The sequence below is a fragment of the Etheostoma spectabile genome, chromosome 12, assembly GCF_008692095.1.
Source record: "Etheostoma spectabile isolate EspeVRDwgs_2016 chromosome 12, UIUC_Espe_1.0, whole genome shotgun sequence".
Classification (NCBI taxonomy): Eukaryota; Metazoa; Chordata; class Actinopteri; order Perciformes; family Percidae; genus Etheostoma; species Etheostoma spectabile.
The window spans coordinates 25,894,084-25,907,063 of NC_045744.1; the positions used below are offsets into that span (position 1 = coordinate 25,894,084).

A 12,980-nucleotide genomic window follows, 5' to 3' on the forward strand; every position below is an offset into this window, starting at 1 on the left:
ATAGCAGGCATTTTGGCATTCCATTTAGCTGATCTAGTTCCGGGGTCCTAGTATTGTGCATGCTTGCTCACAGGCCTGGCTTACTGGGACACTTGATGGAAACCCCGTAGAGGAAAGTTGGTTGTGCCTGCTATGCCGACTCAAAATGTCTGCCATGAAAAAGGTCTATTAATGATTTTAATTGAGGAGAATTATTGTGAGAACTTACAATGAGGGGAGCTTAAGTCAGGCACCACTCGTTTAGTGTAAGATGTCTTGATGCTCCTACTTTTACTTTCCCATTTTGACTTTTCTGCTCACTTGCAAACTGATTATAACCCACTATCAATCACAACACTTTGTGTTGAGATGTTAGTGCCTCAGGGTGGTGAGAAACTATGCAGTGAACCTATCATAGCTAGAAGATTACAGTGACAATGCATATTATAGTGTTTGGATTTGGGTTGTTAATCATTGAAAATATTTAATTGTGAGTAATCGCTTTTTGCACTTTATTTTCATCTATTCAAAATGTACCTTAAAAAGGTGTGTATATTTATTATTGGAAACCAATTAACATGACAAAACAATTACCGGGAAAATCTATTGAAATATGACATATTTAAAACTCTCCAGTCATAATGTCTAGGGGCTTCATTATCAATTATAACAGAACCTGTGTTAATGCATCAAAACAATAAGTGGTGTGTAACAAATTTGTGTTAAGGTGGACAGCCCTAGTTTGGAGTTAGTAAATATCATGCCATTAAACTAACAATTTCTAAATTGGGTCAGTTATTTAAGTGGATAAATAAAGAGATTATCATACTAAAAAATAGAAAATGATGACAAAACGTACACTACAGAACAGGCATAGGAGCCCTTTTGTGATTGGCTCTCACGGATGAGGAAGGTCCCATCACATTTGCCTCTCAGCATTTCCTCAGCCTGGGTGCGTTTGATGTCACCCACATACCAGGTACACTCGTCATGGTGGGGTGAACCCTCATCCTCCTCCAGCGAGTAGGAACTGGAGACACAGAAATAAAGCAGCAGATACTCAATCACAGGACATATAATGACTAAACCGTTGAGCTCCAGCCACTCCCTAAATTACAGGTGGAGATCATGCGGCACCCAGTCATCACAACACAAGTTGCTGAGCTGTTACTTCATCTCAAAAACTTACTCATCAGCATCATTCTTTATGCCCAACCATTCATTGATCTTCTTCTGCCTTGTCCCCTTCTGTGTCAGCCATCTACATAGCCAGAACACAACAGATTTAATGCTGACATCATGCGCAGATATGAAGTTAATATGTGAAAAATTCACATTTTTATGTGAACGTGTTGGAGTGCATAAATGTCTATATTTGCAACATTTGTTTGTACTTCCGACACAGAGTAAATCTTTAACTCATTCTTACATTAGGTACTGGTCTCTGATTTTGCGAAGCTGCATGAGATCCGGCTTGAGGCTGTTCATCTTCTTGTCGATCTCTCTGTTATCAGAGACCTGCATTCTCAGGTCTGTCTCTAACTTGCGCTTGCTGTCGTGGATCTCCTTCACACGAGACTTCAAACGCTCCGAGTTGCTCTGGATCCTGATTTGAGAGATTGGCTATGAATGTCTTGTGCAAATGCTAAATAATTTCTTTTTTTTTGACAAAATACTATTCCAAATTAGCACTTTGGTTCAGCTTTATGGTTTAGTAAAACAAGTTGTATTCATCCATTGCATTACATCCGGATTATCAAGAATCACATGCACATTAAGATAAATTTACTTTTGAATCTCTTTTTCGTTGCCCTCGCGTTGGAATCGCTCCAAGGACTCCCTGCTGTAGCGTTCCTGAGTCTCACACTGCTCCTCGAAGATCTTGATGGTCTCATTGAAAGCCTCAATGGCTGTGCGTTTCATCTGCAGCTCCTGTGGGAAATAGTAACAGAGAAACAGACTGTGACTTTCCATTTGATGAGGTATTGTATTAGTCATTTATTCCTTAGCTGCTGATATCACACATATCTGGTCTTCTACCTGATTATGTTAAAACTCTGGTTGAGACACTCTACTGTTACTAGTGGAATATAAAAGGTAACACAGAGGCGGACGCATGCATAAAACACATTTTAATACACTTGCTTTTCTGTTCATCGCCACTTACTGACTGTCCTCCTATAACTTGCTTTTCACAATTAACTCCAATCTACTTAGCTTTCTCCTTCCTGTGCTTTAGGACTCCCAAATCTTTTGTTACGTATGTATAGTTATGTGTATTGATGTGCTGTGTATATTTATATTTTGTTGTTGCTATTCTTTTTTTTCTGTTAAAGCACTTTATGAGCTGTTGTTTTAAAGGTGCTATACAAATAAAGTTATTATTACATTATTAGCATGCTGTCTTACTTTAATAAGATAAGTTTGTTTCACACTACATCCACACCTGCCTGAACTTATCTACATCTGTCTTTGTAAGTTCTACTGGAGTTCTGCACATAATGTAATTTATATTTTTACCTAATGTGTTTTGAATATATTCTCATAAAAAAACGGTTGCATTGTTAAGTAACTCAAAAGAGCTATATTCTCCTTTTCATTTAAATTTTCTATTATGGCTATAAGCAGATTTCTGAAGTAGAATCACTATTGTTTTGTTGTCTGGATATACTGCATTGGTTTTCAAGACATATAAATGATTATATTTTGTGCAGTATATAAAAATTACAAACAGGAGACAAAGTAAGATTTATCATAATGTTGTGTATGTGTGTGTGTTGAACTTATACCTGTGAGGTGCGTGTGTATTCCTCGTACAGAGAGTCGTACTCGCGGCTCTTTTCCTGGTACTGCTCGTGATAGACCTTCAGCTGCTCTCCCACCTCCTCTATACTGTTCTCCTTCACTAACTGAGCCATGGAAAATGCAGATGAGAGCAAAAACAGCACTTTGATAATTGAAACAATGAAACACAATTCAAGCAGGCACTGCTTATTGTTACTCATCAAAAACTGAGATCAAGGATTTTAAATCACAAGGAGGCTTGCAGAGGGATTTGGCTTGTAGATTTGGCCAACCTGTTGGTATTTAGAGACAGGGTACAGAAGCCTGGTGTCCAGTTTGGCGTTGTATTGGGCCAGGGACTCATGGCGGTAGTGATTGATGAGCTCCACTACAGACAGGAAGGTAAGCGGCTCAGAGAAGCCATATCTCCCGTCTCGGTGGTAAACCTTTATAAGCTTGTTGTTCCCCCCTTTCCTGCAGGGGGAGACAGGAGCCAAATGAGAAAAAAGAAAATAACAGGACATATGGCTGCACATGATGATTGAACGTTAACTTTCAGCAAAGGTTGATTCTTTCTAATTGAATGTGACATTTTTTTTATATTTTTATAGTATTTATTCAATTGCCGTTCTAACTGGTGTGGTAGTTGTGTTTCTGTACCTGAGGGTGAGAGTGTACTCGCCCTCCAGTTTACTAGAGGCATCTCGGACCAGGAAGGTGCCATCTGGAGTGTCTCGCAGCTTTTCATTCACCTCCTCCCTGCAAATACCATGACATGCAGTATTTAATTCAACCCCGATCAGCTGCATCCTAACAGCTAAATATTAATCATTCCCACATTCCTAAATAGGTAAAATAAGGACCATTGACTTCTGGACACTGTTTTGTGTATATTCAAACTTAGTATTACCGCTGATCAGAATCAACAGTATGAGTCATTTATTTTGGTAATTTACCTGGAGATTTCTCCCCAGTACCACTCAGCATCATTCAGCAGGCTGCTTGTGTCTGTCATGGCAGATGGTACCATTTTCGACTTGACTGGCTTTGCTGGAAGGACTGGAAACAGACATGAAAAGCATGTTCAACTAATGGAATGGATCCCAACAGTCACTTAACACATCTGGTAAAAATGTACCTACACATATAGAGTTGTCTGCAAGAAACCTTTTAAAAATATGACAGAAATACCTTGTACTGTAGTAAAGCTAATATAATCAACATTTTACTGCAAATAAATGAACATTTATTTGGGCTGCATTATGACATAAACATAGATCTACGTAGCCCTACTAAAGAATATCATACCTGGAGGAGTGAGGTCCTGCTCTGTAGTTCTCTCTATCAGCAGCCTCTCCACCACAAGGGCAGGGAAATCCTCATCCACTGACAACCTGAAAATCAATCAATCAATCAATAGCAAGTTTAAAAATACATAGCTGAAACTTACAGTCTGACAAATTTGATTAATTCAGACTCTGCATTTGCATATTTAGTTTAGTAGCCTAATCCCGCTTTTCTTTCTACCGTACAGGGTTTTTCCTGTACAGTGGAAGATGAAAATCAACAAAAACTAACCAAGGGGTGGAGGGGCCTGTCCGTATCAACAATGGTCCAAAGATCTTCCCGAGTGTGTGTGTGTCCAGGCCATGGCTGGCCTGCGCCTGGGTGACTTTGGCCAGATGTGTGAGGAGGTACTGCAGGGTGAGACGATGATGGAGAGGGACGGAGGTGGAGTTCTCCAGGACCAGGCTTACCTCTCTGTCATGGCTTCCAGCAGCTGCACCATCTGGAAAAAATATTCAAATAACCATGAAGATGATCTATACATAAAACTATTATCACAATTCTATCAGGTTTTATCACATAAGGAAACTCTCAGGGGAGTCAAGATATTTAACAAAGAATATGCTGCTAGATTAGGTGTCTGTACATACAGTTTAGCCTTCATTTGAGAAATCCCAATTCCCACTTTTATCTTCATCAAGTCTTAGGTCTAGTATACAGTATATCTGAAATGAAATCATAGAGTCCCATGTGCAGTGGAGAATCAGCTGAAGAATTGCTAGCATGCCTCAGTGAGCTCATCCTCTACCGATGTTTGGCTCTATTCTATCAACGCTGACATGCAACTGACCTCAGTCAGCTGTATATAAGACTCAGTTTGGGTCTTGTGCAATTCTTAAATTACAGTTAGGGAAGCAATGAATGGTGCCTTTCTAACACAGGCATATAGCTATTTTTTTGGGCTCATGCTATTCTATTACTCCTACACCACACAAAAACTCCTTTTTGTCTACCATGCATAAAATCTGAATCTTAATAAATCATTTTTTTACTAATGAGTCCAAAAATATTTTCTTAAAACAAGCAAAGAAATACCAAGAGCATGACATTATTTTGCCTGTTTCAAGTACAGATCGACTTCTAGAATAAAGTGTTATTTTCTCAATACTAGATCTAAAGCAGTCTAAAACCAATAAAGATGTAAGACGATATAACTTTAGTTGTTCTTTTAGAAAATATACTGGTGGCTTTGCATGCTTAAGGTCATTAACTGCAAATTGCTTAGCATTACTGTAGAGTATTTTCCAGAGCATACCATGGGTTTTTAGATTGATAAATGCATATTTTCCAGGCGCCACTGGTTTCAGTTCATGGTAGAAATGTATGAACATAAACTTACAGTCGGTTTGAGTTTTTTTTGAAAAAGTAAAACTAATGTTATGGTCATACGGTAATGTAGCTGGGAGTCTTAAAAGCAGATCCTCACTGGTGTGTGTGATTCTCCAACAATACAGATTATAAATTCAATACTTTATGGCAGCTGACTATTCAAAACAGCTCCATCTCTTAACTGCAATACCCTGCAACAATAAAAACAATTTGTCAAGTAACTTTGAAAATGAATTATTCAACAAAAAAAAACAAAGAAAGAGATGGAAGAAGAACAAAATGGCAAAATTTTCTCTCTGATGAACTGCCTATGCCTATCTATATCAAGAAAGTTTAAGGTCATCTGAACCAGCATAAACTGTAATCCCCTTGGAAAAAAGCTAATCTTATGTAAAAAAAAATAATGGTGAGCTTTGGAAAAGCACACAGCAGAAATGTACAGAGCTGATTTGTATCTAGCTAAAACCTCAGCTAATGTTCCATTACCAAACCCTTACCATTCAGAGATACATACTAGATGATAACAGCCTTTCTTAATTAGAAAGATGGGTGTTTAGTCAATAAGAGTGTCAACTTAAAGCATTTCCTCATGAGATCAGACCCACCTGCTGACTGCTGTAGGACTTGTTGTTGCAGCGTGACAGCGGTTTGAAGGTGGGTGTAGATACAGGCAGGGATGATGGGGGACGGGAGGTCTCTCAGGTAGTTCAGGACACACTCCGATAGGTACCCCACATCTTTCTGACACATCTCACTCTCTGGAGCCCAAAGAAATACAAAGCTATTTAGCTTTTTAACTTTTTTTTATGACAAACATTCCACCCAACTAGGGGTGACCCCGAATCGTCGGAAGGAGCCTGATTCGACTGACAACCTTACAGTCAAATCATCACAGTGACGGGAAAATGTAGTTATAAAACAATTGTTTTACATAGAATTGCTTGGTTTCTCTCAATAAATCATAATAAAAAGCCTATTTTTTGAAATTAATTCACTAAATATAAGCGCTAAATATTTTTTTGAGTTTATGAACAATTCTATTTGAATCAGCAGGAGGAGGCACATAGAAACAGAGGTTTGGGGCTTGCAGCTTTCTCTCTCTCTCGCTCTCTCTTAATAGAAAATTAGAATATATCAATATATCAATATATATATCAATGAGATAAAAAAAAATTGTCGACTATAGGCAACACTTGGCCAATCAGATTTGACTATGTTAAGGAGAATACCGGCCAATTTTCTGTCAATCTTGATCACTATAACTATGCCAGTATTTGATTGAAAAAACCCAACCTGAGTCGGTGCAGGCAACACTGAGTAGCTGCAGCTATGTGTACAAGCTTCCACTGAGCTAAAACGGCAGTTAACGGGGCAAGTTTTAGAGTGCCTTTGTGCCTCTTAGCAGACACACAATGTACTTAATAATGTAATGTAATGTAATTACCCTGTCTTGTTCTTGCCGGTGGTTAGCTTGCTTACCTGTTAGCTGCTAGAGCTAGCTGTTAGCTAGTGAAGATGCTAGTGAAGACACTTATCAATAGCAGCTAACAGCTAGCTTTAGCAGTTAACCAGGCAAGCAAGCTACCCGCCAGCAAGACAGTGTAGGTGAATTAAAACAATGTCTGATTTCAAAAGGCATCTTGATGTTACGTAAGGGCCCTGTTCATGTTGTACAGACATATTAATTGCATTGTGTGTCTGTTAAGAGGCCCAAAGGCACTCTAAAACTTTCCCCGTTAACTGCCATTTTAGCTCAGTGGAAGCTTGTACACTGCACCGATTCAGGTTGTTTTTTTCAATCGAAAGTACTTGCATATTTACCGTGATCAAGATTAACATAAAAATTGTCCGGAATTCTCGGAACAGAAAGGCTGCAGACAGCTAAGTCCCGGGTCCATAACTGCAAACTGCTGTGAACGTAGAACCCCTCAGACGGCTAAAGAGGATTCACAGGCGGCTGGCTGGGAAGGTGAAATTCTTCTGGCGGCAAAAGAGGATGACGAGAGATCTCAGGCGGCCGACGGCAAAGGCAAAACTCCTCTGATGGCCGAACAGGACGACAAGAATTCTCAGGAGGTTGAACAGATTGATGAAGACCCTCTGGAGGCGAAGACAATAGCCTTCTGACAGCCGGGTACAAAGGCCGAATCCCTTTGGTGACCGGCAGTAAAGGCAATACCCATCAGACGGCCGAGCACAAAGGCAGAATTCCTCTGGAGGCCGACGGCTAAGCCTTAATCCCTCTAGCGGCTGGAGGCGTAAACGATACCCCTCTGGCGGCTGGCGGCAAAGGCAATACCCCTCTGGAGGTAGAAGGAGAGGGCGGAATCCCTCTGCAGTCCGTCAGAGCCACTCTGGAGGCCAGGCAGAACAGTGATTGCTGACTCCCTCTGTAGACCAAGCAGGCCGGCAAAGACAGAACCTCATTGAGAGCTGGACTGGCGACTGGTCAGAAAGGCTGAAGACAGGCAAAGGGTCCGCTGGGCTGAAGACAGGCAACAGGTCAGCTGGGCTGGAGCAAGGTGAAGGGTTAGCTAGGCTGAAGACAAGAGACGGGTCAGCGGGGCTGACGAAAGGAGATGAGTCAGCTGGGCTGACGACTGGAGACGGGCCAGCTGGGCTGGAGACGGGAGACAGGTCAGCTGGGCTGGAGACAGGAGATGGGCCAGCTGGACTAAAGACAGAAGGACCAGGGTCCGCAAATAAGCCAACAAGATCAGGAATTGGCGGCTCCACCAACAAGGCAACAGGAATAGTATCCGCCAACAAGGCATAAGGATCCGGAATCGGTTGGATCAACAAATAACACGAGGAGCTGGAGTCGGCCGCCAACAATACACAGGGAACAAGAGTCTCAGGGATGCCTGACCAAGGCAAAGTCTTAGGGGTGCCCGACCAAGGCAAAGTCACTGGGCGACTAGTCAGAGTAGACTCTGGGAGGTCAGTTGATGCAGACTCTGGACGAATGGAGGTCAGCTGAGACTTTGGACGGTTGGACGTCAACTGAGATTCTGGACGGTTGGACGTCAACTGAGATTCTGGACAGCTGCACGTCAGCAGAGGTTCTGGAAGGCTGCTGCACAGCACCGAGGGCTCCGGCCCACTGCACAGCACCAAGGGCACCGACCCACTGCACAGCACCAGCTTGGGGCCGCTGGACAGCACGGGCTCCGGTCGCCAAACAACACAGGCTCGGGGCTGAAGAGAAGTTGAAGCTGGGAATGGCATCGAGACCCATATCGACCACGTCCTCTCTTGTGGCTTCAACGGTTCCAAGAAACTGTAGCCAGTTGGGGGGCTGAGGTTCTGGAAGTCTATACACTGCGGATTCAGGGCTGCTGCACACCACAGGCTTGGGAGTGCTGGAAATTGAGGACTCAGGACTGGAGAGAGGTTGGTGCTGGACATGGCATCAGGAGCCATGTTGACCCTTACTCCGTCTATGTCTTCCACAAGTTCCAGGGAATATAGCCAGGAGGGTCCCTACAAAAGACTGCTCATTGTAGGGGTTGCCCGCAGAACAGGTAGCCGCAGAGCCGACAGACAGGAGTTCAGGGGAGCTGTTAGTAGCTGTGCTGGACCTTTCCCCTCTAGCCAGAAGGCTGGCTGCTTTGGCCTCCTCAGTCCTCTTAACACACATTGCAGCATACTGAAACAAAGTCACAAAAGTCTCTGGCCCTCCTTCAGGCTGAAGTATGACACAAATATAAGAAGTGGAAACAGGAGCAGGCTGGTTTATGAAAAGCAAACCTACAGCCCTAATGCTAGTAGGCCGAGAAACAGGCTTACATGAATCAAACTTAATAGCAGTTGGAAGAGTAAGAGTGGAGATGAAGCCCATAGCCCAATGACGAATAGAGTCCTCTAACCAAGGTTTCTCCAACACCTTCTCACAAGCCTCCAACCAAAATCTATCATTTTGATATTCACTGCTAGCCTCCTTCCACATTGCCTTTAGCTCCAACAGTTCATCTGACATAATCTCCACTGGATCCAAACAGGACTCGGCTGAGTCCATAGTGGCCAGATTGTACTCTCATGGTACAATGGTGGACTCAAATGCACAACTCAGACAGGGAATCACAGGTAAGTAGATTTATTGTTACAAGAACAATGTAGGCAAAGGTACAAAAGGAGCAGGCAATAATCGTTGTGAGGAAACAGGCAAAGTCCCAATAACATAGATGCAGGCAAAGGTACAAAAGGAGCAGGCAATAATCATCAACAAGAAACAGGCAAAAGTCAAATAACACCGGGAAAACAAACACTAAGGAAATCGCCGGAGAGAGGAGAGAGGAGAGAGGAGAGAGGAGAGAGGAGAGAGGAGAGAGTAAAGTACAATCTGGCAACGGTGAGTGGGAATGGTGAGTATTTAAGCACTGGGAACTAGGAAAGCTGAAAACAAACAGGTGAATCAAATGAGAGGCAGGGACAGATAATCATGAAAGGCGAGAAACAAACAAAGGCAGGAAGAGAACTGAAATGAATGAAGACAAAAACGGATTTCAAAATAAAACAGGAAGTCCTTGAAAACAAACAGAAAACATGAAACCAACTAAAACGGAAACGTGACTAAACCATGGCAAAACTTAATCAACCAGAAAGAAACCTGAATCTGTATGCTCAATTCTGTTGTGGGTTGAATTCTCTTCCAAATTTATATGAGGTAGGTAAGATGTACTCCACATGGCCAACAATAGATGGCCACTTTCATTGATTTAAAATATGTTTAGTTACTTTATGATACACAAACAGCATTGCTTAGAAAACATTCCACAAATATCCATGAAACTTTCTGTAAGTCACTTTGGTATCTAATGTATAGCTCAACCAATACTGGATTTTAGTATTAAATATTAGTATTAGGTGTACATTTCTGTCTCAGACTTACTCACCAGAGCTCAGGCTGTACACTGGGCTGTCTGAACCTGAGGAAACAGTTGGCCTGTATAATATCTTGCAGTCCAAACCTGAGAAAGACAGAAAAAAACAGTTGAATACATTTTCGCACAACTGAGCTAACAAAAAATGTATTTAAGTACATGAAACCGAACACAGTGAAGTGTAGCAAAGTAGAAAAGAGAAGGGGGAATTAAAGGTAGCAATAGTACTTAGTAGTACAAATTTCCATAAAATGAAATGCACATGCAAGCTGAGCCCTCACTGCAGCCAGAAGCTTACTCTAATGTAGGGGAGGACTCTACGCATGCCGGACTTGGACTTCATTATTTACTGCCATGTAAAAGACATGGAAGCCCATGGTATGAGACACTCAATACAGACATTGTATTACCGGCTGGACAATGTCATTTTATAAGCATCAACTTGTATGTGACAAAGCATGGACAGATAATTGTTTTGGAAATACTCCACACAAACTTTCAGCTGTGTGTTGTTTTCATTTTAGTCTCACATCCAACAACAGAGAGAAGGTGATCAATCAGTTGGGGGAGAGTTGGTCCTTGAAATGCTTTTACACAAGCAATATTTACAAGAGCAGAGTCAATCAATGTTTGTTCTTTTCTAGGTGTGTGTGTGTGTGTGTGAGAGACAGATAAAAAAGGAATGACAGTAAAAAAAATACTCAAAACTGTGAATGGAGTCCCACAGAGCGCTATTTGTTAACACCATAGTGTGAATCAAACCCACTGCGCAGGACTCTCAGTGAGTCCAATCAGAACTGTTCTGACTTAAACCACATTAAACTCCAGTGTAGGAAATCTATATCAAGTCACTAACCAACTGAGAGTTACTGTGCGTGTGCATGAATGTGTGTGCACTTCTACCTATCTGTGTGATTGCCTGACTGGATCCACATGTGTATGTCTACACTTGTGCAAAGGCTGGCATGAGAGCAAGAGGCAGATGGTGGGAGGGAGACAGTTGCACGGAGACGAAAAGACAGAGAGGCGAGACAGACGAAAACGTTGGCCGATTGACATGGATATACCTCTTTTCTCTATGGCTTGGATCAGGCTGACAAGGGCTGGAGGAGCCGTCTCTGGCGGTGTGAACTGCTCGCTCAGGTCCGGCACAGAAACAGCTGAAACAACAACACAAATCACTGTAACACTTCTGGCACAAAGCCTCTGAAAGACCATGGGGGTGCTGCAGCCCTGACAAGGACACAGTTAACTAGGAGCAGTTGGATATAGAGCTTGTATAATGTTGTGAGCATATATAAAATCTGTGAGGAACACAATAAAATATGATGAGGTGGATTTTAGTATCCATTTCGCATGAAGCACACCTGTTTTTCAAAAAAGCACAGCGGCAGTTAGTCCTCTGTATTGCATTTGTTCAAGTATTAAAAAAAACAAACAAACAAACATAAAACACAGAGAACACTTGAAGCTTGTGATGATTCTTAGTGTGGTAGTTTGTAGTCTGGTAGTCTAGCTGATGGAATATATATAATAAGAAAACCAGAACAATTTAGTAAACGTACAAAAGAATGAAAAGAGGCTTTATTCAGAGGAGCGTAAATAAAAATAGCACAAAAAAGAGAGAAAAAAGACTGCTGATGGCGAGCGAAAAACTTTATCTACTTTACAACTCCCCATAGACCAAATCAAACATCTTTTCACTCCGAGAGAAAGAGAAAAGGAGAAAGCAAGAGGGAAAAAAAGAGAGATCCCATTTCCCTCCCTCCCCTCCCTCTCTTTTTTTCCCTTTTCTTCTTTCCCCTCTCGCTTTCTCTCCTCCCCTCCGCTCCGTCCTGCTCGGTGTTTCGCCTTAGCTCTTTGCGTGAGTGGAGCACAATAAAGGATTTAATCAAAACTCCTGAACAAGCAAAAGCCCTGTGGCGGTGTGCCAGGCCCGACCCGGCCTGGCCCGGACAGGCAGGCAGTGCCTCCTATTCGGCCCCAAAGCAGGGCTGTGCGCCGGGGGATGAGGGGAGGAGGTATGGGTGAGGAGGTATGGGTGAGGAGTGGGGTAACGCTGGGAGCAGGGAGGGCCTGGCCTGGCCGGGGCTTGGCAGTAGACTCCTGTTCCTGGCACGGCTCGACTAAACCACTGCTGATTATTAATTTGGGGAGTTCAGCACAGCGTCAGCACATTCCGTTCCCCTCTCTCTCTCTCTCTCTGGTTCTTGTTCTCAGTTTCTCTGGATGTCTCGCTCCCTTTCTCTCCCTCTCTGTCCTTTGCTCTCGTGCATTCTTGCTCTTGCTGGACATTCTCTCTTGCTCCTTCTCTTCTTTTACTCCCTTTTGGTTTCTTTTACCTAAGTTTTAATTTGATCTCTCTTTTTCTTTTTTTCTTTTTGTTTCTCTGTGTGTGTCTCTCTCTGTCTCTATGCCTTCTGGTTAAACATGGAAACTTTGCCGGGCGGTGTCTTTAGCTCTCTAGCGAGCACACAGACAGACCTCGGCCTCTTCTTTATCCCTGTTGGCCATTTTGGCTGGTAGTGCCCTTCCCCCCTCTTCTCTCATCACAGAGGGTCTCTCTTCATGTGCAGTACAGTTTTTTTACATACATCAAAAAAAAAAAAAAAAAATTACAAACCCAAACTAAACACCAAATAACGGCCTGTCATTGCC

General features: G+C 42.4%; 1 protein-coding gene across 3 annotated transcripts in view; it reads right to left on the bottom strand.

Moving 5' to 3' along the window:
- Positions 1-12,980, bottom strand: part of pik3r2 (phosphoinositide-3-kinase, regulatory subunit 2 (beta)) — a 38,922-nt gene that overhangs the window by 7,040 nt on the left and 18,902 nt on the right. For all 3 annotated transcript variants that reach the window (XM_032530539.1, XM_032530537.1, XM_032530538.1), the window contains 13 exons: positions 11,390-11,482; positions 10,335-10,409; positions 6,045-6,197; positions 4,342-4,552; positions 4,072-4,157; positions 3,720-3,822; positions 3,424-3,522; positions 3,057-3,237; positions 2,769-2,888; positions 1,769-1,911; positions 1,409-1,585; positions 1,169-1,240; positions 839-1,009 (listed from right to left, as the gene is read on the bottom strand). In XM_032530539.1, coding sequence (XP_032386430.1) covers positions 839-1,009; positions 1,169-1,240; positions 1,409-1,585; positions 1,769-1,911; positions 2,769-2,888; positions 3,057-3,237; positions 3,424-3,522; positions 3,720-3,822; positions 4,072-4,157; positions 4,342-4,552; positions 6,045-6,189 — 1,508 coding nt within the window. In that variant the 5' untranslated portion in view covers positions 6,190-6,197; positions 10,335-10,409; positions 11,390-11,482. The remainder of the gene's footprint in view (positions 1-838; positions 1,010-1,168; positions 1,241-1,408; positions 1,586-1,768; positions 1,912-2,768; positions 2,889-3,056; positions 3,238-3,423; positions 3,523-3,719; positions 3,823-4,071; positions 4,158-4,341; positions 4,553-6,044; positions 6,198-10,334; positions 10,410-11,389; positions 11,483-12,980) is intronic.